Source organism: Haliotis cracherodii, unplaced genomic scaffold (assembly GCF_022045235.1).
Source record: "Haliotis cracherodii isolate W230 unplaced genomic scaffold, xgHalCrac1.p SCAF_22, whole genome shotgun sequence".
NCBI classification, from domain to species: Eukaryota; Metazoa; Mollusca; class Gastropoda; order Lepetellida; family Haliotidae; genus Haliotis; species Haliotis cracherodii.
In genome coordinates this window covers 580984-608488 of record NW_027266278.1, presented here as the reverse complement: position 1 = coordinate 608488, position 27505 = coordinate 580984, and the positions used below count along the sequence as shown (strand labels likewise).

The 27505-nt window shown below is 40.0% G+C and overlaps 2 protein-coding genes across 3 annotated transcripts in view; one reads left to right on the top strand and one right to left on the bottom strand.

Annotated features, from left to right (window-relative positions):
• Positions 1-2084: 2084 nt before the first annotated feature.
• Positions 2085-27505, bottom strand: part of LOC139471315 (uncharacterized) — a 124668-nt gene continuing 99247 nt past the window's right edge. For both annotated transcript variants that reach the window (XM_071253622.1, XM_071253621.1), the window contains exon 3: positions 2085-6435. In XM_071253622.1, the coding sequence (XP_071109723.1) occupies positions 6086-6435 (350 nt within the window). In that variant the 3' untranslated portion in view covers positions 2085-6085. The remainder of the gene's footprint in view (positions 6436-27505) is intronic.
• LOC139471303 (uncharacterized) overlaps positions 21165-27505 on the top strand; it is a 45431-nt gene continuing 39090 nt past the window's right edge. The window contains exon 1 of the mRNA XM_071253611.1: positions 21165-21250. Coding sequence (XP_071109712.1) covers positions 21165-21250 — 86 coding nt within the window. The remainder of the gene's footprint in view (positions 21251-27505) is intronic.

The following is a 27505-nucleotide window of genomic DNA, read 5'->3' as shown; positions in this document are numbered from 1 at the left end:
TGTCTCAAGGAGGAGAGTATCAGAGGCTCGGCAGCAACGTTACATATCACTTCATTTTATATCATATCCTAGTCGTCATTCTTCCTATGCTGAGTAGACAAAATTGGACCTCTTGGTTAGATCAAAGCCGCATTGGTGTGTGTCAAGTGAGGACAGAAAAATTCAATAAACTCTCGTCATATTTACGAGATTTTCCGTGACTTTAAACGAGCGTGCTTTGTGCTGAGGAATTAATGGTGGACAAGATTTAACTAACATTTAACCGCTGTTGGGGTAATGTCGGTCGATGGAGATGTCGTAATGTTCCGCAGCTGTTGCCGTTGATGGGACAATGATGCTGATTATCTAATAGTGAAGGCATTCAGTGGCACGCTCAGTTGTGCGGATGTGATTGGTCTGGTTTAATTACGTTGTTTTTGTTTTATGTGCATTGCTTCATTTCACAAGTTTGCCCTGATCCGCTTCAGAACAATTCCGATGTGTGAGTCAGGTTTAACGCAGCTCTGAACAGTATTCTAGTTATAGCATCAGCCCAAAGTGATGCAGGTCTTAGATGTTTACCACCTTGATAAACCACGAACACAGATATATGGTGCTGACAGACCAAGAAACAAATTATGGTTATAGGTTACCGACAGGACGAAGTAGCGCGACATTGTGAATATTGGTGCCTCCGACGCCTGGGTTTCCCGTGCCTCCATTGGACTGAGTATTGTTTTACGCCGCTTATAGCAATATTCCAGCAATATAAAGACAGAGGACACCATGGACTTCTCACATTGTAACCATATGGGGAATGAAACATTCACTTTCGGCGTGATGAGCGAACGCTTTAACCACAAGACATCCCCCACCGCCCCTCTATTGAAAAGAAGGCTCACAAGTCATTACACCCCCTGTATACCATAAAGAAGGCTCACAAGTCATCAGAGCACTATATACCATAAAGAAGGCTCACAAGTCATCAGAGCACTATATACCATAAAGAAGGCTCACAAGTCATCAGAGCACTATATACCATAAAGAAGGCTCACAATTCATTACAGCAATGTATACCATAAAGAAGGCTCACAAGTCATTTCAGCACTATATACCATAAAGAAGGCTCACAAGTCATTACAGCACTATATACCATAAAGAAGGCTCACAAGTCATTACAGCACTATATACCATAAAGAAGGCTCACAAGTCATTACAGCACTATATACCATAAAGAAGGCTCACAAGTCATTACAGCACTATATACCATAAAGAAGGCTCACAATTCATTACAGCACTGTATACCATAAAGCTGATACCTTCACCATGGTGCCAGTAATACCTCAGCCAGATTGCAACAAGCTGCTACACACGTTGTTGTTTCAAGAGACGAGGACAAACACAACTTCGTCTACACTCCATCACTTCTTCCGATGGGTCTCTGGACCTAGCTCCATCAAGCTCCAGTAACTCACACCAACCAGCTGAGCCCTGGCTCGAATAAACCGAAGCCTCAATTAAATATCAGAGTCCAAAACCGAGGTCTGTGGACAAGTGGAGACCTTGAATCACATAAGTTTTTTCTCCTTGGAAGTGGCAGGTCGATACGATGGATACATCACTTGACTGGAACGACACGTAATGGCGCTACTACTTCTGTCTGCCACAATGACACTGTGGTTTTCAGAGTAGGTTCGTGAAGACCAGTTAATATGCAAATAGGCGGGTCATGGCATTTCCCAGTAGTGAAAATGTTCCCTCACGCCACCCACCACCCCACCCTCACTCCCGACTTTGTGAAGATCCGGGCTAGAATAGCTCTTCAGCAATACATGCTTGTCCTAGGAGGTGACTAACAAGACTGTGTGGTGAGGCTCACTGACTTAGTTGATGCATGTCATCGATCCATACAATTGGGATGCATGAACCAAGTCAGCGAGCCCGATCCCGTTAGTCGCCATTTACGAGCTCATGATGTCATCTAGCGGAAGATGGTTAACTGATTTTTTACAAAAAATGTGTAACAGTCCATGTCATTTGTGACGACTCGTATCGTAAGTGAATACAGGAACACGAGTAGATAAAATGAAATTTATTTGCTTTTCCTCAGGTTTCCAATCACGCCAATACAATAACATGATAATGCAAATCAATGGGTGACATTAAAACTCTCTCTCATCATTCGGAGGTTTAGATGTGTATTCAACGCTCACTAGCCCCACCCGTTCCACAAACAGACAAGACTAAACATTGAAAATAATTGATATTCTTGCATGCGGAAGCAGATTCCGAATAATTGGAGGTCAAATGTAATGGTTACGTAATCAATGACGGGAGGAGTCTACATTTGGCTGCCTTCCAGCGGGCTTGGCCCCACTTGACTAACTGGTTCCACTGCTGGTACGCGCGGATACCTTTGCGCTGTTTACTATATCGACCGGAAGCGTATTAAACCCTCATAAATTCGTTGGTAACTTACAGTACGTCATTAAGTTACGAAAATGTGTGTCAGTAGGTTAAGGAAAGACTCGTTTGTCCGGACCAGGTACAGATGAACAGATTCAACACAACTGACTTACCCGTTCCATTCACATATCTATCAATCAAAGCCAACTAAATCCCCCACTAGAGCAGTATTAATGGCATCACGCTACAACTCATTTAGTACTAAGGAATCGACGTTATTGTTGTTTTTCTCTCTAAAGTATCCATTTGAAAGTATTTCGCGATAAATTAATGATGAAGGTAACAGACCTTTACAAACGTTGACAAACAAATGGTCATCTTACCGTTCTCCACACTCATAATGACAGCTGTTCAGAAGGGGAACTCCACCAGACATACGACCCCCTACCAAGCATGTATTCACAGGGATATTAAGACGGATTATTTTGTGCGCATTTCCTGACTTCCACTGTATTTAGCTTTCATATTACTGGTTGAACGAAGTCACATGTTCAAATATTTGATAAAACATATTGTTTCCTTTATACAAGTCACAGGTGTTGAGCCACATCGCCAACTATAATGAACACTGAATCATGCGTGAGTTACAAAAAGGGTTTAGACCACGCTCTCTGTCGATCTTTTTTCACTCTGTTCAAATTGCTTGTGCTCCGGTGGAGGGGGAGGGGTAGGGGTATTTGGTTATAATTCTTTAAAAATACGTATGTCCGTATATCAGAAAAAATAATTGCAAAAGCAGAGTTTCCAGAAAGATAATATCATTATTTGAATGACAAGTTAACTTCCTTTTCATATGGTTTTCTTATGGAGTATTGTTTATTTATGAAATGCATCAACTCCTCGTATAAGAAAGGAATTGTTTCATTTTCATTTTTATTCCACAGTATTGCAATTTTGCCTCCACCGTGCACCAAGGAATATAAACCCAATAACAGATGGAAAATCGTTAATACGAACTCTCATACGACGATGCAATATAGTCCCGACACAATGGTCTTATATCCCCAGTCCGTCAGACACAGTATCTCAAATATACACAGTGTCCCAAGCTCGAGTTAGGGATGTCTCTCTTCGTCACAACAGGTTCGACACAGCAAGTACCCCATCTCAATAAAGATAACGACAGGTGCAGACAGTAAATGTAGCACTAATTTAGGGACAGTGTAAATAGAACTGCAAAGAATGCCATATTACAAGATAGTTCCTACTTATCACAGTTTATCTACATGAACTCGATAAGATGTGCTTCAAGATTCATATCACACAACTTGTCTCTAATTTCTCCGTACGTCTAGGAGCCAGTCGCTGTGTGGTGAGGTACTTTAACCAGACAATGATCAGGTTAGGCAGAAAACTACGATAAGAAGATTTATGAAGAGTCTGTGATACCGAGCTGAACTTTTATCACAGATCATTAATCCTTCTACTACCGGCCCTGCAATAACTATGACGTTTAAATGCCAAGAAAAAAGTGGTTTTATATGAAACTGTGCATTGACAATTTGTGGAACAAACCGAAAAGATGTTATCATTAAAAACACATATTTCTGAAAATTCGGGCATAGTGCCAGACTGCTTCCATTGGTTTCTGTGGTATATTGATAAGCACAGTTCAGCGGGAAGAGTTTATATACGTTTTAATAATTTCAAGAAACATAAGAATTACATTTTAAATACTCTAATTTAATCTTTAAAAAGGTGGAAGATTATTTCGTCCTCACTATTTGATAGTGATTCATAAACACAAGTTCATGAAACAGTCGGAATCGTACAATTGACTCTGCTTTTGGCAGAGATTTCTGATGAACATGGAAACGGCTTTGTCGTTGACAATTGATATGGTTGTCAAATAATAAACAATTGAGCAATACGGTTGTCAGCTAATAACATTTGAGAGATACGGTTGTCAAATATTAATAACAATTGAGAGATACGGTTGTCAAATAATAATAACAATTTAGAGATACGGTTGTCAAATAATAAACCATTGAGAGATACATTGTCATCAACTTTTATATTTCCCATAGTCAGTATATCGTGCGAGATCGAGGAGGTTCAAATCATGACTAGGAGTAGCGGGTAAAGCATTTTAAAAACTAATTTGAATAAAAAGAAAAAAATAGATCAGTCAAGTGATGGGAAACAAATACATGCGGGCTAAGTTTGATGACAAGAACTGTACATGTGCGTGTTGAACAAATAAACTGGGAAACTCGATACTACATTCGTTACCACTCCTCGCATTACTCCAATCACTAATCTTTCTACGAACATAAACATGTGAGAGTTTCCATTACATTTGCATATCAACTAGTAAAACCATGTCAGTATGTGACTTCCACAACAGTGATCTACAAGCTGCTTCAGAATGTTGGAATGATTTAGTTCTGAATGTTGATAAAAAAAATTCCCCTATCTAAACATCTGAAATTGCGAAATTCCACATTCATTTTGGAACTTGTGATCAATGAAATCCGATATGATCAAGATCTGAAGGTAATAATACATGCTCTTACAGATCTTATGGCTGCACATTTATCAATAAGAATTTTTTTACGACATCAGGTATTTGGGAAAAATGAAAAGTGCCTGTGTAGGTAATGTAAACGGAAACTGACGAGATTCACTCTCAAGCTTCAAAGGAATGCACATCGAGTGTCAGTCTATGCATGTAGCTGGTTATCGCATACTAGGTACTTTGAAAGGGACTATTGATAGATGTGCAAGGTGCACTTGATGCTCGTGCTGTGAATGCTACATGTGCACAAAGCTCACGTGTAAAACATGTTGGACAGTGATCGTGTGTTTCATGTGAAGACAACTGTATATGTCGAATTGGTTCTTGCTGAAATTCATCAGCACATTCACATCATAAAAATAAATAATTCAGTTTAATTAAACACTCATTCTCTCACACACCAGGACAGAAATAGACATTTTAAAATAATACATTATATATATTGCATTTGTCGGGCCAGCTTTCGCCACGCATTATTTTTACAATGTTGTTACTGAACAGCGCAGCACGAGAAGATTCTGGGGCAGCCTGGTATCCAAACATTTGTCCATTAAGAGATATACTGACCATGTTGAGCAATAAACTCTGTATTTATGGGTCCACATCATGAATATATTGTCCAAGTTCATTGTGAGATTCACAAATTGAAACAGACGAAACATTTTCATGAAAACATACATCACGGTAGCCCTTGCGTCCAATCACCACAAACGCAGTACATGTTTTGAATGAGTTATCTCCCCTTTGAATTGAATCCTTCATGAATATCTGCATATATTCATGATGATGAGCTCCCTTTTGTATGATCACAAAACACAGAGAAAACTGCACATTTTTCCAGTTTTGGTCAGTTATATGTACATGAACTCGTCACATTTATGAGAGGGAAGTAATTTCCAAGGTCAATATGAAATACTGGTAGGACGTTGACTGGTTCTTCAGGAACATTCCGAATAAATCTTATTGTAACGGCAAAATCCAAAAACAGAGATATTTCACATGTCATCACATCCTTCACCACTCACGTCTTTCCCTGACCACTTGTCCCGGAATGAAGCAAATAGCCACGAATGAAATCTCCATTTACGACAATCAGGTGGAGATAACTTTTCGAGCGCGACTTCACATTTCTGTCACTTCCTCCATTTGAATTGTGGGTAACGTCCCAATCTGAGGCACAGTATTGAGCCTCTCGAGTCTTCTCTTTTCCCTCTGGTCCATGGTAAAGGACAATTTTCGACTGTAATTTTTGTAAATAACACTGTCTTGCGCCCGTTTCACTATCCGGACATTTTCCAGGTTTTTAGGTGCGTGTTTGTACCTGGGCTCCATCGGCTCCAGGATCCGGATATTGTCCCACTTCCGGATGAAGACTGATACTGCTATTATCCACACAATCACAATCAGGAATATGATTATCACTTCCTCGATCTGTAAGGTGTGTCGCACTCCAGCTCTGTAGTCGAGGCTCTCTGAAATTAAATAATAATAATAATAATAATAATAATCATCATCATCATCATCATCATCATCATCATCATAACATGACACTGGGTCATGAATGACTGACATTAGGAGAGTACCCGGGTTTACTACAAGGAATACAGCCCTTCTGAAAATCTGGGTAGTGCAGAAGGCTGCAGTGGTTGGGAATCTTCACTTTCTCCGAGAAGATTCTTTGGAATAGGCCCGTATACAGCCTCAGATGTATTCAGGCCAACAAACCTGATCTTGTCCTTTTTGATAATCCAATGAAATCATTTATATTATTGCATGATCTGATTAGTTTCAGAGTAGCATTCTATTTAAAACATCCAAGCCTCACTGGCAAGAAATTAAACTGAGTGAGTGAATGTTGTTTTCCGCAGTAAATGTTCAGTTTTACAGCGGCCTGTGGATAGCACGAGACAATGTCAGCCTTTGAGGTACAATGACACCAGCCATCCCGGTCACACATTGTAACTAAAGTTTATTATGATTGTTCTGACTGTCAAAAGCAAAACTATGCCTCGCATTTTGTGTCCATGCGAAATCAAACCCATGATTTCAACGTGAGGAGCTGTAACAACCCGGCTACCCCACGGCTTATATCTGTCTGGACCCATGGCGGAGGATGATGCAATAGAGTACAAATACTCGGCCATTTATAAAGTAAACTCGAGTGGTGAGTGAGGAAATAAATAGCTTTAAGCCCGTTTTAGCAATACTCCCACAATAGGGGGCACAAGAGATGGGCTTCAAATATTGTACCCATGTGACGAATTGAAACCAGACCTACAGCTGACGAACGAACATGTATCCACTGGGCTATGTATGTACATAAGAGCTAAGACGTAAATGTACCGTGCTCTTTTAACAGGGACACTGATAGTGTTGATGTCAAATTTACAAGAACTCGCTGTGTAGAGTTGCGTCCCTTTACCGTACCAGACCCCGGTTCATGAACATCAGTTCTAACCCTCGATGCGTCCTGACAATAATTATCCGTTAGTCAACACAATGTTCGTTCCCGTAGTTTTCAACAATGCTGTAAACGTCTTGGACCTGTGTCACTTTTGGCTTTTGACCAACATAAAGCTGATAGAGAGTCACAAATACTGCTGCGCTCCAATCCGCGTTCAGGCAAATTCCCTCACTATTCCAACAATGAGATTACCCGGCACACCCATCAAACCAATACGTTTTTACCATTTGATTCGTGATATCATTCCAACATAGAACACTTTACTACTTCGTTTTTTTGTCTGATCCATTTTCCTGTAATCTCGTCAGATTGTACTCGAAGCACAGCTAAAACACATATCTTGTTGTTCTTCGCGGACTAATACATAGAAATGAGTCCAATGAAAATAGTTCAAATTGACGTGTCTCGTACTTAATGACTTCTGTCGGTTGGGCGCAAACAACACGCCGCTGTATTGTTTAACAATGTCATTTGTGTAATGATTTGCCTTGGTATGTTATTCCTCTGTCAATAAGAGAATTATTTTTGTACGAGACACATTCATTTCGTTACCATAGTAACCGTATCACTACCCTTTCCAACCTTTTAGAAATTTCTCCCATGAGACCGAGGTACTACTATTTGTCAACGCAGGTGTACTGAAAGCTGTCGTAACATTTACAGTGTCTGGTAGTAATCCCTACAATAAATACATGATCAGGGCTGGTAAAAAAATACACAAATCAAAGGAATGGTTTTGTTACAGGTCTTTTTAAGAAGCCTTGACCCGGTCACTGACACCTATGTCACATGACCTCACTCTGATTACGCAGCTGATGAAAGCACAGTCCGCGGCACACATCAAAGGGCAGGGATAATAATGAATGTTTACAATCTGATTTAATGGAACATAAATAACATTAAGTCAAACACAATTCAAAACTTTAGAGCAAATACTTCAAATGCTTTAAAGATAGCCATTCGTTGCGTTTTATGCTCGGCATAATATAACAAATGTTATGATTGGGCTGGGACTCAACCGAACAAAGTACTAGAATCTGTACTTGACAAAGAAGTGTTATCAAAAATATAACATGAGTTACATTCGACCATTTTCTAAATGGAATTGTGTGTTCTCAGCATAATATTCTTTTTTAGGCTTGATTACACATCACATGGCAATGTGATCAATCATGCGTAGTTGTTGTCGACGCCTGTGCCATGTGATTTGTCACTCACCGACGATCCTCTAAGGAATGTTTTTAATTTATCCTAATAAAAAGTTCAGAATATGTAAATTCTAATTTTGTCTTGCAGGGTTTCCTCATGACGGACGTAATTTACCGTCAGTGTACGTAATGTGCAGTGTGTTTGAGATCAACTTCGTGTCAGTTCGTAATTGGCGTTCTATAATTGTACTGTTTTGGGTAAAAAGTAACACAATCACGTTTTCCTCATTACGAACACGTCACGTTGTCTCAGTCCCCGTTGGGAATAGGTACGTGACATGACACTCCCAGGATGGTTTCTAAAGTGTGCATATGAATCCTGCTGTTATTATCTGTTAATGTGCAATATCGGTCGCGACATCAACGACCGAACCCTGCAGCACTGATCATCAACTGCATAAAGGCACAGAACTCAGTAGCAGTGGAACTTGTTGAAGGTTTACGTCCGCTGAGTGCATGAAGTTGTCCTGAGGATTTACTATTTATAAAATGCCAACATGTTTGTTCTGCCGTCGGGTGCGTAATAATTCAGCGATAAATATATTATGTTTCGTTGGTAGAAGGTGGTCGGTGGTCGGAATCTGAACGTGCTTCTCCGAACACCACGTTACAAGGATACGTCAACATTTTGGAATTGTTTGATCTTTAATTAAACCCCCATGTTTTCAAAGGCTCTTGGAAGTTGGGTGCAGATAACATTAAACCATTCTTCGGGATTGTTTGTTGAGTGCATGACACGATCATGCTATTGCAATCATTAAAGCATCATTGGAAACTTACTTTCCGCTGTTTCATCAAACAAATTTGCTTAATCGGGATGCCACTCAGAAACACACGATAAAACTCCATTATACTCCGGCTGCTTTGGGGGTAATATGACAGAAATTGAAAAAACCCTCATCTGTAAGTACAATTAGAAGCAGCATCTGATGGACATGTGCAGGTATTTCTCTTTATCATATAATGGGTAGGTTTCTCGGCAGGATAAAGCCAACGGATAAAAACGATATCTGTTGGGGTCATATGTGGATAGAGATGCAAATAGGGACTACTTTCACTGTTTATAAACAAACATGGCGTAGCCCTTGTCATTCGTCGATCGAGTCAGAATTAACCATCGGGAATATGGAGAAGCTACAGCGTTAATTGCTATCATTATAAAAGGAATAGTCTAATATACAAAAAAATCAGTGTCTCTCTGTGACGTAGCTAAGGCATTTTACAAGTTTTGGCAACTTTGGAGATGTAATTTGCGAAACAATTTAGCGCGGGCACTAGCCAAGCGGGATCACTTCACATATCTGTTCTTGTAGACCTCTGCGGCTTGGAACCTTTTCCACAAATTAAAACAGTTGGGTTTGGCCGAAATATGTTCGAATTGTTACCTTGTTTCGTTTTGTCGGGGTGTGTACAACTGATTGCACTTTTTAACGTTATGGCAGGACAGGCCGACTGTCAACAACGTCTGAACGTGGCCGTGACGTCTCATAGACTAGGGTTAGAGTAGCTTCCTTTTGATGAAAGGATGGATTGCCGCGAAAGGCAAGTAAAAACAATTGTTGTTTTGCGTATATGTTGCTTCGCCACTATTTATGATTCAGATTTTAGTTGGAACTATATTGTCTACTGTCACTGTCTGACTGACACATCACTTACCCTGTGCATATTAATGCGTACATTCCAGGAAAACTCGCAATGTTTAGGTAATGTTTGTGAATGAGGGATAGCGATTTTCAAGCACAGAATTAAATAATGACGTTTATATGATAAACTCTCGCCAAGGCTCGCTAAATATAATGTTTATTCCCAATGCAGGATATTTGCAATCCACAAACACACACTCGCGTGATAACCTCTATTTACCAAATAAACAAAATAATGCCAAATTGATTTCCTTCTATTGATATCATATTTGGTTTAATCAGATTCAGTATTGTACTGATACAATTAAATATTTTAAATTGTCCCAAGAAAAGAAATGACCATTAGTCACTTTGTAGACGTTTCAACCATGTCAGCCCATCATGCGTAATGTCTACAAGGAAAACAAGGAAAACAAGAGAACACAGATTTCCATCTCGACTTTACAAGTTGTACACGGCAACAGAACAGAACATTCCAATGACGAGAAAGATGTACACATATTCTCAAAGGAAACATCCCCTTCTTCACCACGAACGTGGCCCGATAACTTTGCATCGCCGTAGCAGTCGTGGGTCGATTGATGTTAAACAGCTGGGCTAAAGAAACGTTCCACGATGCCCTCACAATGCAAGATTTTCGCATCCAGTCCTCCATTAAGAGGGCCTAGTGTATCTTTATTCAAATGAACTACATATTGTAGCTACTCACTCACTATTCTGAGTAAGAAATATATCCGTTTTCCTGCTATAGTTGTGACAGACCAAGGATCGTAGTCGGGCGAACTAGGAACGTGGATCCGCAACCAGCGCATCCAGGGGGATGAAGGAGCACCTCTCCACGGCACAGTGAGACAACGCATGCCCCGAGCGTCGAATAACCCCCACACAATATTCATATACCATGGACGGCGATTCATCACGTGATTTCCACACCTGAACGTTCGACCCAGGCGGGCGTCAAGAATCGCACGCTCGCAAATTAAAACTGCACCCAAGTGACCAAGATCCCTGTTTTCGTCGTGTGTTAATCGTACACTACAGGTCAGCTTTAATATTGCTGATGACTCTTGCTGTGCGTTGGATGAGAGCTTATCGGATAATGAGTTGACTCATATTTCCTCCTGCGGGGTTTGTCTGCTGGAATTGACTGGAAGGAACTAATAAAACCAACGTGCGGTCTATCCCACGGGCTGTTTGAAATACATGTAAAAGTTGATATGATTTGATTCGTGCTCATCCTCGTTACAGACGTTTACAGACCAATTATGACGTTTATTCTAACGAAAACGTTGACTAATAATTGATGTCACTGTACAAGATCAACATCGAATCATATGACGTTACTGTAGTTAGGTCGAATTTATGTTATATAATGTACCGAGGGTTAGGAGTATAAACACATTCGAACATAGTGACGATTTTGTAAACATGTCCAAGGTATTTAAGATACAACTTCTTTGTTGTGAAAACTGGGTGAAACTACAGCAAGTCTATTTGTTGTCATATCACGGCGGCCTTTAAATAATGAAGTCTGGACCAGACAATCCAGTGATTATTACGACTGAAGTAATGATGATCACTCTATACAACCTGGTTGATTGTGTGACACCATGCCCCGACGACACCGGTTCAAAATTACAAAATGCAATGGTGTGTGTTTATGTGTTTCTGTCTATACTTGTTATGTGAAGCCCATTTCTGGTGTCCCCCGCCGTGATATTGCTGGAATATTGCTAAAAGCGGCGTGAGACCATACTCTCTCTCTCTCTCTCACTTCACTTGTTAAACTGGGCAACTAATTATCTCATCTCTTTCATGAACACTAATAAATACAATATCTTTGCCAACATATGCTCATTAAATGTTCAGCCGCCAGGGTTGACTGAAAGGTCGGAGTACATTAGAGAACGCTACTCTCACGACAGCCAACGTTTACATAAGAAAACAACATTCATTTGTCACCATGGACTTTGAACAAGCTGCCCAAAATGGTGCATTAAATGTGTGCTGAAGTAGTGCATGTTCCACCTTCGCCAAACCATTTGGAGAAATGCCCAAAGGAGTGTTGTAAATATGTATAATATGGATATATGTACGTATGGATAATTTATGTGAGGAAAGTATGTTTCTGTGTCTGTACGTTTCAGAATTTGTTCCCTGACTATAGGGTAGATTACAGTGGTTACCATTACAGACAGGCCTCGATTATTGCAACTGACTACAGTTAATCCCCCATGGTTTACCATCTGACACGGCTGAGTACACTACTACCTAGAACAATTGGTGAGGGCACATCGAGGTCTCCCCCGACAAACACCCACCTAAAATAGTATATTGATTCCATGACAAGGGTCGGGAGTATGCAAACTCAAAAGGTCAAGCTTCACTGGGGTGTTCAATTGAAATCATTATTTTCTTTTATTCGAAATATCAGTTTACGTGAAATTGTATCCGACACGTATACATATATTATGAGCACAAATTATCTGTCTACCTTATCTTTTTCAGATTCAGAGGAATGTCACCTTCCTGAGTGAGTTAGTGAGTGAGTGAGCCACTGAATCGGTGAGGGAGAGAGTGAGTGACAGAGTAAAGTCAACGCTACATCCTGGCAGACAGTGAATGAGTGAGATCGTGATTGAGCCAGTGAGTGAGAGAATGAGTGAGCCGGTGAGTGAGAGATGGACAGAGTGAAAAAAGTTGAACCTACACCAGGTTAGCCAGTTTGGACTCGAATCTGGACCAGTCACACCAAAACAGAGACAAACATCGTCACGTGACCCACAACTGTTACAACAAGTTTGGACTGCAAAATATGAAACTGTAATCTGGTCCGGAATCAGAGCGAAGCCAGAACACGGCTTACTCCATTCACTGCAAGGACACTCACCAACAGCTGATGAAGTCTCCAACATCTTCAAAAGGAGCATCTATAACATTCTCCATATTAATCTTGCCACCATAACCTGAGCCACCAGCATATCGGTTACTCCGTACAGAGCAGCTCTCAAATCTGATCAGTCTTCTATTACACACAAGCTGAGCAATCGCCGACACCTTCATCACTTAACAGAGATAGAAAGAAGATATACGCTTCATCCCAAACCGACGCAATTGGTTCAGCGACCCCAGTGTGCTATCCCCTGTCACTACTTCTAGGCCATATCATCCACAATAATGTTTCACGAGGAAATCCATGGCTAGCTACAGACGTAATTTTAATCAAGGAAGATCTCGCTTTAAAAGGGTATCATACTTATAATCCCAGTCTTAAACAGAAAACGAAAAAGGACCAAATCATTCTGAAATGCCACATGTGAAATATCAGTATTCATTTAATGTATAGTTTGCCTCTTGTAATCCAGAGATGTGGGGAAATAGCGGCGGTTGAAATCTGAATCGATTATATGGCCCTGAACAAGATAAGGATCATGAGGTGGAAACTTTTCTTATGGATTTGGAAACTTTGCACGCGACAAAAGCTTACAACAAGACGAGAATGAATTTTACATGGGGCAATTTGTCAGATTGTTGGAAAAGTTGTTTTTCTGGCGTCAAGCCGCATGATTCCGTCTTTAATACCATGCATGTCCAACCGACCATTGTTTTATATTACTGACATACTGTTCAGATACTGAAGTATACGTGTAAGTCTGTATGTTCGTGACCGTTTGTGTACTCTGTGTCATAAAGCTACAGCAGATATGATAGGGGACCGACCACTGGATATTCCGGGAAGAGTGGGGGTGGGGACCTGGGGTTTTGTCTGGAGACTAGATATTTCTTCAGCTTCAGCTGTAAAACTAGATATGTTAGTTAATTAAACTATGAGCCTGAATATTTTATAAGAAAAACACCTTGCAACAATGAAATTTCATTGGCAGGCAATTTCTTTTTTTCCACTCTCTGAAGCAATAATGAAATAATGAAAATGAACTTAAAACTTGCATGACAAATATTGAAAAAGAAGAACGTCAGCATAAACATTGTTATATCCTTTGTTAATGTGGAAGCCTGTTACAATAATGTTGCTATTGCATCAGCCAGATAAGCAGATACCAATATACGTTTTATCACATTTGGAGCAATGCTATGTAGTTTTATACAAACCTTCCCAACAACAAGGTGGGGTTTCCGGGGTGATTGAGTTTTGCTGTAACCAAAACATTCATTGGTCTGATGAACATGTTCCAGGTGAAAACGACTCATAGTTGTCAAGTTATTTAAACAATGCCTCAACACCATCAACGTAACTGTGCCCTACAACTTGCATTTGCTGAAATGAGGTTAACAGGAAGCCGTATTTCCACACAGATGCTGATCACGACATAACTTTGATAGAATATTCAATTGAGGAAGCCAGAGAAAGCGTCATAGAAACCCCAGCATGGTTGGGGACATAACAAGTCGGTACTAGTTCCGGTCTTGTTGCGCGGCATGAGTTGCCGCCTCCAGGAAGCCATGGAGCGCTCATCCCACGAGCCACAACGAGGCTCACATCATGGTTTTTCTTCCAACAAGATCTATTTAGAAGTTCTTCAATTGGTGTCGTTTTCGGAATGGACTTCGAAAGTAACATATGTTGGCCACATTTTCATACGTCTTCCAGCCTTTGAGTATCGCTCGAAGGACCCCTTTAATTTTTAATCGAAACCTTGTGGTCGCCTCCAAGACCTCATTTCACACTGAGCTATTTTGTTGAAGTGAATGATAGTAGTGTCGTTATACGCCGCAGTCGACCAATATTGCAGCCATATCATGATGGTCTGACTAACTGTTTGGGGCAGTTGGTTGTATTTCATGGTTTGCATATATTGCTTAGCACAGATCGTGGGCGGGTCAATAAGAAAAAAACATTAATACGCATGGCGCATTATTTTCATATTGCTTTGGCACGAAGGTATTTGGGTCAGTTTGGTGAGGAATTCTACTTGTTAATATTATTTACGATTAACACGCCGAATGCTTGGTATTTAGATATTAATATGTACAAGTACATGTACGAAGGCTTAGATCTCTGTAGAAGATGATTGAAGTGGCCCGAGTCTCCATACAGAGCATTATTATTTTAAAAAGTAAATATAATTAATTTTCTACTTTTGTAGTTATTTTTATAGCCCCCTCAACGGGTAATCGTCAGTACATCGGATGCCGTTAGTTTATCTTTAGTCGGATCGTTCGCACATCATATGTCATCAGTATATCGTACATCGTCTCTAACTTGCATATCGTTCGTATATTGTATGTCATTAGTATATTGCATGTCGTTAAAATGGTGTATATTGCAGTACATCGTGTATTGACAGTCGAATATCGTTAGTTATATCGTTATTGCATCGTATGGTGTTACATAGGTATCCGTGCTTCATCTATGGACGCCACGGCCAAGTTCATCACAAATATTAAATGTAAATGTTAACAACTATAGACCGATATTGTGTTCTCCAGATACATATGCGTGTGAAGGTTGTCCAAGATACTGCAGGGAGCATGTATAGCTTGCTTTCCATGTGTTCCGGTTTGAGGGATATGCCAAGCTATTCTTGTGCGTCACGCGACGATTGATTTCTCCTCATTGCACAACGGACATGTAGAGAAACTGTTTGCCGCTGGTCTCCGTGAAGACCACTTCATCAAACCAGAACAAGCCGCAGTTAGAGAGACCTTCAAGCGGGAGTCAGTCCATGTGCCTGGCAACGTCAAATGTCGTGCCCTGTGACAGGCCATATCCCTCCAGAACAATGGGAGCTTGTTCATCGTAGTTTTTATCATGCATGTATGCACGAATGCATCATTTCTGCATGAATATTCCATTTTTTACTCTCCCTGATTTAATGATTGTATCGTTCCCTGTTGAATGAATTCATTATTCCTTTCTTCACCATGTCCTGGTTCCTGTAAACGTTATTACATCATCCCCAATTTAAGAACATGTGACTTTGTCTGTGATAGTGAATCATGAATCACGAATCTGTTCATATAGTAGAATTCGGAAACCATTCAACCCGGAATCTATAGTTTGAGATTAAACTATTTTGTTATTGACTCCTTAATGATTATTAATGTATAATAATCGATATGAGAATTTGATAATGTCTTTTCTTGTTCACGAAGGAGTTAACCGAAAATTCAATTCAAAGATGAGTAATTTAGGTGGCACTGAAATTCATATGGTTTCTTTGACGAATGATTCCCCATCCAAAATTAATTATTTCCTCAATTCAAGTCCTTTATCTCTAGCTCCAACGTGGAATTGGAGTTATTACTTTCTAATAGAACCTACAACTGAAATGTAACCTGTCATCTTTTACCCTCGAGTCGTCCTTATTTATGATTAATGAACATGGTTGATACACTGCCGGGAAAAAGAAAGTATACTACTCAAAGTTTGCTAAGGATAAAGTTTTGATGATATCAAATACCATCCAAAAAAGATTTAAATACCCAGGTACAGAATGATTGGGTAACTCCTCTATGAAAGCGCTGGATGTATCGTGACAGAATTATTGCACTCCATTTTCAGAGAGCACAACAACATTTCCTACTGAGTATTGCAAAAACTGAATGCACTTATGTCCCGTCAACGTCAAAGACGTTGTTTGGCAGTCGAAGAATCCGGCAGATGTATAGACATGTTTGAAACTGGGTCAACACAACTTTGCAAACGTTTTTGGTGCCAAAGTGTGATCAGCAGGGCATACCAGGCGTTTGTATTAGCTTGCTACCCAGCGACATGCAGGTGGTCGAGAGCGTTCCGCAACACAGCAGGAAGACAGGTTACTTTTGATTGCAGCAAGACATCATCATTTCGTGACTACCACCACACTCAGAAATGACCCTCAGAAAGCCAGTGGCATAAACGTTCTGCTCAGACAGTGTGTAGTTGTCTCTATGAGGCTGGTCTTCGATGGGCATGCATTCGTCATCCCACTGACCCGACAGGCAGGCACGTTTGTATTGGGCTGAAGATCACATCAATTAAAAAAAACATTAGGCTGCAGTACTTTTCACTGATGATCATGATACTGTCTAGACTTCACAGATCGTCCTGGTCGAGTATGGCGTAGACAAGGAGAAAGATTCCAGGAAATCCAGCATGACTGCTATGGAGGGGACTCAGTCATGATTTAGTGTGAGGTCAGAAGAGCTGGAAGAACCGATCTCCATGTCCTAGAATGGGGCACAATTGAAGGTGTGCGTTACAGGGATGATATTTTGGATGTGTCTGTATGCTGGTCCAATAACTTTTCACCCAGGGCACAAGAGTCATGTGTCATGTGTCAGGTGTCTTTGTTGCAGTGCACGTGTCACGTGTCAGGTGTCTTTGTTGCAGTGCACGTGTCACGTGTCAGGTGTCTTTGTTGCAGTCGACGTGTCATATGTCAGGTGTCATTGTTGCTGTGCATATGTCATGTGTCAGGTGTCATTGTTGCAGTGCACGTGTTAGTGTCAGGTGTCATTGTTGCTGTGCATGTGTCATGTGTCATATGTCAGGTGTTATTGTTGCTGTGCATATGTCATGTGTCAGGTGTCATTGTTGCTTTGCATATGCCATGTGTCATGTGTCAGGTGCCACTGTTACTCTGCATGTGTCATGTGTCAGGTGCCACTGTTGCTGTGCATATATCATGTGTCATGTGTTAGGTGTCAGGTGTCATTGTTGCTGTTCATATGTCATGTGTCAGGTGTCATTGTTGCTGTACATATGTCATGTGTCATGTGTCACGTATCACGTGTCATGTGTCATTGTTGCAGTACACGTGTCATATGTCATGTGTCAGGTGTCATTGTTGCAGTGCACGTGTCACTGCAGCAGAATGAATGAAGATTATATCAGTCTGTCCTGCTTATCAGCGCCGCATATTGATTTCAACCCATTGATGTTTAGTGTATTCTCAGCCAAATCGATCAAGGGTTGTTCCCTTTGATTAATATTGTAACATTTTCTGTAGACATTGAAATCTGGTCAGTATCGTTTTCCCGTGACTTCTTGCAAATTCGAAGGTACGTTGCAGCGTCTCTTTATTTTATATACTCACAGCCAAAAGTAACGAGAACCATATGAACATATAGGGAAGTATGTACGTGAAGAATATGTTTCCAATGTGTATCATTAATGATAAAACTCACAATCAGTCAAATGTTGCCACAGTATTTTTATTCTCATCACGATATTCACGTGATTTCTAAACTTTACACACTAACACTGCACGAGACAAATGGTTGATCTCGAGTCATGGATCTATGACGTCTCATGTGATGCGTTCATGAGCTTCCGTACACACAACAGTTTGTGCATTGAACCAATCTAAGTCTTTTGGTTACAGGTAGACATATCCATCTTATGAATTCTCACTTCCAAAATGAAGATACGACCGGCGTTTATAAGTGCATTAGCATGCAATTAACAACGTTGAAGTGTGATTAAATAGCAAATCGGTGATTACTTTGACCGCTATCCTATGATATATCCGCTCTTAGCAATTTTCTAGCAATATCAAGGCAGGACACCAAAAATGGGTTTTATCATTGTGCAGATGTGAGGAATCGAACCCCTTTCTGCGGGCAAACGTGACGAGCAAACGCTTTAACCACCAGGCTACCCAATCGTCCACCACTCTTTTGATGATAAGGCATGTGTCCCACAGTTACGACTGAATTTAGTAATAGGCCCGTCTGTAATTGTGGGGCATGAGTGAGTGAGTTGGGTTAACGGTATCGCCTGTATACTGGCGTCAGAAGGAGATAAGTTTTAGACATTTGCGACACTTGTAGGACAACAACAAGCACGGGTATGCTGCTGAACAAAAAGATAGTAAACGAGTCCAGTAACAGAATCGGAAACAGATGCGGCAAAGGGACAACAGTCCGCACATCGATTGCGGCGCCTTATACCTCCGGTGCCCAGGCACTTCAGGTTCATATGATAATGAAAGAAATATAGCTTTCGTGGAACAAAATGTTTCAGAATGCAACAAAGGGATACACAACTTAATACTATATAGGGTATTTATTTCATTACATCATGACGCAATAAAATTCATATAAAAACATTAAAATACTTTGTTTCAAACAAAAGTAGCAGTTACTTCAAGTGGATCTAATTTGTTCTTCAATACAAAAGGATGGGTGACAACGTAATTGAAACCTCCATGGTTTATTCAGGGCTAATTAAATCAACTGGTGAAAGAAGGAACGTTTTGTATTACAGTTGGCATTGGTAGTTCGATCACTGAAAATCTGGCAGAAAAATTTAGGTAATAATTCTGTCTTCAGCAGAATGTTAAAATGAAATAGTTCCTATTTGTCAATGCAGTATATGGCGTGTAGCAGAAACATTCAAAGACGTATGGTTAAAAGGCCATCACTTATCTTTTCCATATTAACAAGAGACTCTGTCAGAGTGCAAAGAACAAGGGTAAACTCATTTTTGCTCCAAAGCTGCAATATCAATTTTCTATTCAAGTGACGACGATCCTTCTTTTCATTTTTCCATTACAAAACGCTGAAATGTCAAGGACTCCATCATGTAAGGTGCAATGTTAACCACAAGATCTCCGAGTCAGTGTGTCCTAATAAATCTGATCTGTGATCAGGCAGTAATCGTTGATTCATGGCATTAAACATCTTGTGAAGACCAGTTCAGATGAGTCAAACGATGCAGGGGTTCTATGGCTTCAAGAAGCCTTTAGGGGCACATAGGAGTTTTATGCTTCTTCCTGATAAATTGGTTTCTTAATCTGTTGCACATTTTGAAACAGTTTGAATGAAATAGCAGATAGGGGATTTTCGCCTGTCTGCAGTTTCCAATACACTTTTATCCTTGAGGGATATCTAGTGTCGGTGTTAAGAGACTCGCAGACATTTCATGGTAATCCTGTTGGTGTCTGTCTCAACCCTAATTTACAAACCGCGAAGGTTTGGACAGTAATTATGTATTTATAGGTTCATGAAAGGGAAAGTGAAAACAATATCACAATATCTGAGAAAGGAACTGACCGTTTGATGTTCGGAGGCTTGGGAAGTTTGTTAGAGACAGCGTACTTGTAAGGTCAATCAAAGTAAGATCCACACATCATTTTTCCTACATTTGTTTCAGGTTACCCAGCATTGTATGAGATTTGATTTGTTGTGAAATCTGAGGCAATGGCGTCCCCAGTATTTTCTGGAACATTTTTTGTTTTTAAAAAGAAATCGCAGGTACCCCTGTGATATCACAAGTATTGGTCGGCCTCGAAGGATACGATAATCCGCTACACTGTTTCCCATCTCCAACGCCAGTTTCCACAAACATATTTTCAAATACCAAACATTCCATCAAGGAAAGAGTGCCCTAGTCATCTAAGCCGCCGTCATTCGCTAAGGACGGAGTTGCGTCCCTTGTGCATGTCAGTATCCAATAACTTGGATATTGTTGAAAGTGGCGCAAAATACAACTCACTCTCAATCGAACATGAGAAATGAACTTGCAGCATCATGAAGTAAAAAATGCGAACTTGGTGCTTCAGATCACAATTCACATTAGATTCAAACACTACATTCATTGTACATGAAAATATAAACCCAGTACCATAAAAGGGGATTAACGCTCTCCTAAACTCACATAAGAAACTAACAACTATTTGGACCCTTGCTTCAAGACAAATGGGATGTGTTCCTCCAGATGTACTCAAACCTTCATCTTTTGTGTATACAGATGTAACAAGCTTCACATTCACAGCGACGAGTCGCCGACAAATAATACATAAAACTCTTCAAAGAATTCTCAGAGCTCTGGTGTATTTCTCCTTGTCTTTGACCCCACAAAAAGTAAGCTGCCAGAATCACCGAGCTTCCTTGTTTTTTCCGAAAACTGTGATTACCATATCCAGATGCGGCAAAGAAGCATGGCAATAACAGCGGGTGTGATTCGTGGACAAACTGCGGAGAAGAATGATGACTCCAAAGTCGGCTACGGTGTCAAGGTGACAAGGTGACTGACAGCGCCACGAGTTCTTATTGATGACTTGTTATTGTTGCAAAGAATTTGTTTGTAGTTGGAATACGTCAGTCTTGCTAGATTTACGTGAGGGATATTTGTTCATGTAACATCATCGGCCATTTGTAGCTCTAAACTTGTTTCAAATTTGATTGCATTCAGAATGTTTTTCGCCGCTCCACACTTTGCAAATTTCATATTGGTTGTAAAAAGAAGATAAAAAATATTTATATCATCTGAAGATTTTTTTAAAATATCTGCTGACCAGGAATGTTTTTTCAAATTTATTTGAAAGCGAAACTTCGATGGAAAGGGCCCCAAAGAACTTCACCAACACGAGGTTAGATCTCATTCAGTGTGATAAACTTCGAAATGTGTTTTGGTCATTGCAATGATAAAAAAAGGCTTAATTCTTGATGTAACTGTCACAGATAAGAGCCGTGAAGAGCTATGAAGAGATTAGATGTTCAGCAACCCATGCTGGCCGAAAAAGGCGAGTATGCTTGTCATAAGAGACGACTAAGGGGATCGGGTGGTCAGGCTCCCTATCTTGGTTGATACATGTACTCTTATCCCCATAGCGTAGATCGCACCGTATGCTTTCAATCACTGGATCGTCTGGTCCAAACTTGATTGTATACAGACCCCCGTCATATAGCTGGACCATTGCTCGGTGACACACAAATTTACAAACAAACAAAAACATCGAAAAGTTGGGTGTGATTCCAAATAATAGATACAATGTGTAAAGCCATTTTTGTATCCGGTCGCAATATTGTGGGGTATTTCTAAAATCAATGCATATAGTCCATGACTCACTGAAAAGGGGATAATTACATACTTTCCATCAGAAAGGAATATATCATTTTCTGACAACATGTGACTGTGAGCGTTATTTCCATGTAGATGTTCAGCATTCGTTTAGTCCTTAATGGCCATGTTTACAATGACATGTTTATGTACTGTAAACGTCGCGTATCGCCGTCAGCCCCGACAGACTTATTGAACATGCCTGCACACAACACCGCGGAACAACTGTCAAACATGCTTCCTGCATTGACATTAGCTGTCATAACATATCTACATATAATTGTACAATGCCAGTCAGAACCGATTCCAAGACAACTAGAATTCTTCCCCGGCCAACGGACGCTATGTTACGCCTTCTTCAAAGCGAGTCTGGACAGTTGTGCTATTTCAGTGATTTGTTGGCAACGACGATACAGGGAAGCCTCGCTATTCTAGACGTGTCGGCAATAAGTCCGTGTACATGTATACCACAAATGTCCTGTGGTACAAGCAGTGGTCTTCATCAGATGCTCAGACATGATGTGACTGCTGTATAATGTATTTCAAACAAATATTTACAAAAGGGTACCTCACTATTTGTACCTCATTTCAGGGTTCAAAGTTCACTTTTGACTTACTTGTTGACAGATAAATATTTATAATCAGCAACCTATATAAAACGCTAGTCGCCATTGAACTTAACCTATTACAATCGTGATAAATAAAAGATCATGTTCATTTGAAGTTGTTTGTTCTTTATTATAATTAATTACAGTAAAATACATCAAATTTGAACACAATGTTGCCATTGTAACAATGTTAAATGTTTGAGCATTAATATATTAGATGGCTCTCAAATAGGTGTTTGTTTTGAGAACTGTCAAACATGATATGATGACATGATCATGGACAGTCACTTTACTTTACTTTACTTTAATCTCAATTTTGAACACAATGGTGAATGCCTGATGTCTTGAAAGATTGAAAAAATTAAAAATGTAAGATTTCATAAAATCTACTTACCTATTCCTTCTTTATTTTCATTGTTTGCGTAATCGGAACATTATTTTAAAAAGAATTAAGAATAATATCTGTCTTCACCAATTCCCGATAACAGCGGCTTTCCGCTAAGTGACATGAATAAATACCGACGTATTCGAAACTTCATATGAATAACACGTTAGTCGAAGACTGTCAAGTGACACACCATTAGAAAGCTTATTGTTTTATCTCTCGGAGTCTTTTGTTGCTGTAACGAACGGAAAAGTTTCTTGCCGAAATCTGCTACAAAGTTCGTGATTGGTCACATTTGAGCATGTGACCTAGGGAAGCCAATGAAATTAAAGATATGGTACTGTACTTGTGTATGATGTTTTGACGAAAGTTTTTTTTGTTAAATCGTGTTATTCTGAACGTTTTGAACAGGAAATCGCGATCTAGTTTATAAAATTGGAACTTCATGACACGCAACCGCACGAATAGATGGAAATAATAACTTAGCTGTAAGTTTGAGAACTTTTTAGATATATTTTTGCTGTTTTTTTATATTACTTTGTATAGTATATTCAAAGATTTGCTTGAAACATATTTATTTTGCTCTTTGACATGTCCTATGTGGACTAGTTGTCAAACTTGGAAGTGTGTGTTCAAAAATCTTATTTTCAATAACATTGAGGGAAATGGTGAATATTTGTTTTCAAGTTAGTGATAAAAAAAGATCAAATGAAATGGAATACGTATTTTCTACATTGTGAAATGCGAGAGATTTAAAAAATGAATGATATGACAGGTAGGTTCATAAAATTGTATGCTTTTTTGACGTGATTACGGCTTGGTCGGTCTACCGGCCTACTGTGTCTGGGGACTCGAGGCTTCTTGGTCGGTGTAGCGGCCTACGGTGTTGAAAGAGTCAAATTCATGATTTTTTCCGTAATCGCCAAAAGATAAGTGTTTTTAAAATATTTCGTTGCATTTCTTTAAACTTCAATCGTAAATGTGACCATATCACTCGCAACTTAGAACCCTACCCTAACCATCGTTCAATAACGGCCAAGTAGAGAATTCACTTCCACTGATTTTCCCACCTGAACTAGAAATAGAAGAGAGCAGTGAGACCCCATCGAATGGGTCATATTTAGTGTATGTATAAAGATTCCGACTGACAAAAAACTCTCCACAAGACTGTAGGATAAGAGAGTGCTTCAACTTTCCAATAGTCAACTTTCCCAATTAAGACAATCAATGTTGCATCAACTTCAGCCTTTGGTGTCTACATTTCACAACTTATACAGGGAGTCAACGTCTGACGTACAGTCGAGCAAATCTCCAAAACACTTAAAACCATGGCATCCTAACCACCCGTCATCTCCCCACCCTCACCCCCAACCCTACCCCACCCCTACATATTTAGACGGTGACACAACTCTTGTTGAACCCAGCCGTCTGTACTTACAACCAGTCCCTGCCAATCCCCAGACATACTGCCTGGAAGTCACGAATTGGGACGATTCTGTGATACTATTGTGACCACAATGTGATGTAGAAACACATCTTTGATTGCAGAATGTCCCATTAAAAAGCGTTGGATTACATTTCGTTTACATATAATTATAACAAAATGTATTAAAAAGAATATCTTACAGATACAGTGACATTGAGCATGAATGTGAATTGCCGTACGCAAAGGCATGTGAATATTTGACAAGTACAAAATTCATTAGAAAATCACTCAAGATGTTTCCGATGTATAATGACGAATTCAATGTAGGTTATATATTCAGAATGAGACATGGAATAATAAAAAAAAAATCGTTTGGCTCCCCACAATAATTTAAACTAAATCATATTCCGCATATATATCGCCAAACGTTTTAGAGTAAACTGATGGGACTGTTTATCCCAGTTCTGGTCGCTACACATGTATCCACGCCTTTCACCTCGACAGAAACACGCTTGCTTCGTCTATTAAAGGATTATACCAAGCACGTGCCTGGCCCCCTAGGAAGCGCGTGGTCTCAGCAGATCTTGTCAGTTTATCAGTCTGGCACCAAGGGTAGAATCCCGGCATCAGAAGATTCTGTGTTTATCATCTACCTGATCCAGCAAGCAGCACGGGGCGGAGAGGAATGGGAATTGTCTTCGTTACACTGATTGATTGGAATTGAACACGGCATGTCAGTGTGTCTAAGGAAATGGTCTGCGTTATAAGGGGAGGGTTATTTCCTTGGACATCAATCTAAGTCGTGCCATTCCCAGCAGTGTGCTGTTTATACAGAGAGATGGGAATTTGTTTCATCTTTGTTAAGTGTTAAGGTAAGCAGCAATCCAGCACATGGCTGTTTACGATCTCACTATTTTTATGAATGTTTTGATTGATTTGTAAATATACCATAATATTTTTGCTGTTGCACGAAGATTTACATAACATCAGTCATGTCAGCAGTGCAAGGGCAGTTCCATCAGGTAATTCCTTGGACAGTGAGTGAGGATAGTTTCACGCAGCTTTTCCAGCAATATCACGGCGGCGAACACCAGAAATGGGCTGCACACATTGTACCCATCTGGGGAATCGAACACAGGCTTTTCACGTGACGAGCAAACACTTTATACACTCGTGTTCCCCATTGCCCCTGTGAACATCTTGTTCCTTCTCCAATGTCATCCCTATTTATTTGGCTTTGGATTGGATGTACAGAGAATTCTCTTTCAAGCACACATCAATTAAATTCACGTAAATGATCAGGCTGCAAACTAACGAAGAAATCCTGTATTACATAAATCTAATATTTCAAAAGCCAGAGTTGAAATGTTCATTACAGACTTCAGCCTTGAGGAGGGAGATTGAAACTGACAACAGCCTGCTTCACGATGTTCTTCTATTATTTATGCCCATGTTTACAGCTTTTTAAGTCCCAGGCTACCTTCATGGTTTCATCTGTGCCATAATCTAATAACAAAATACAGGCGGAGAAATTACTGAGAGAACTGTAGGATGCTACTGCTGATATAATCATCAGTGTTGCAGATGCACGAGCAGCTTGAAGGATAAAGAAAGAAAGAAAGAAAGACAGTGACGTATATGCACATTGTGTATTATATTCCGCATCATTAAAACTGAAAGTGGCATTTTCCAACAGCACACTAAAGTCTACACTGTATATTGAACACCGGACACACCTGTAACTGTGCTCCGTCAGTGTCATTGTGCCGCAATAAGCAGAAAAGTTCAGATAATCCTAGTAGCTGCACACAGACGAACTTGTCAAACTTATTACCTCCTCAGAAATAAAGAAGATGGAAATTGTTCATTTGAAACCCCATGTTTCACTACACTGTCCCCTCGGGGAAACATTATAGAGAGCAGCCTTCCAGAGTCCAAATCGGTCATAACATGCATCACATAAATGGCATTTGATGTCTTTGCTTGAAACCTGGTAATGTAAGAAAATACTCCTGACATTTCGACCGATGGATAAACGTGAACGGATATGTTTTCACTGATCAAATGTTGTTTTTTCCAGTCAATCTGGAAGCCAGGTCCCTTGGAGATGTGGCCGCTGTTTGGAACATTTTTCAGTCACGTGCAACTACCGAACGTGTTTAATTGTTGTTTTCAAAAAGTCCATTTGTGAAGTTATAATACTGTTGCAGTGTTGTAACGCGAAGTGCACACTACTCTAGGGGCTCAGCATATAAGGTTATAATTATGCCATAACTTATTGTGTGGTCGTTCGTAACAATGATAAAAACTCAGCGTAATGTTTACGTGAAAAGCCTTTTAAAACGTAAAAAACGTGAGGGTAAGGGCATTGTTCCCCAATAAGATAAGAAGTGACAAATTCCTTTTGTTAAAAAAAGATACAAAAATCTAATTTTGAAATTATAATGACACCCAGGCACTCAAAGGTCGAATCCTAATGGTTCAAATACTGTAAATAATGCAGTGTAACATGTTACGAAAACTGGGATTTATAGATAATTCCCATTCAACGTCCCTGACAATATAGAAGTGACTCAGAAAGTACCTGGGAACTCCAACGCAGTGACTGATCCTATAGCACTCTTCACCTTGTGTGATGGATGCAGTGACTGATCATCTAGCACTCTTCACCTTGATTGATGGACGCAGTGACTGATCCTCTAGAACTCTTCACCTTGTGTGATGGACGCAGTGACTGATCCTCTAGAACTCTTCACCTTGTGTGATGGACGCAGTGACTGATCCTCTAGAACTCTTCACCTTGATTGATGGACGCAGTGACTGATCCTATAGCACTCTTCACCTTGTGTGATGGACGCAGTGACTGATCCTCTAGAACTCTTCACCTTGATTGATAGACGCAGTGACTGATCCTATAGCACTCTTCAGCCTGATTGATGGACGCAGTGACTGATCCTATAGCACTCTTTAACTTGATTGATGGACGGAGTGACTGATCCTCTAGAACTCTTCACCTTGAT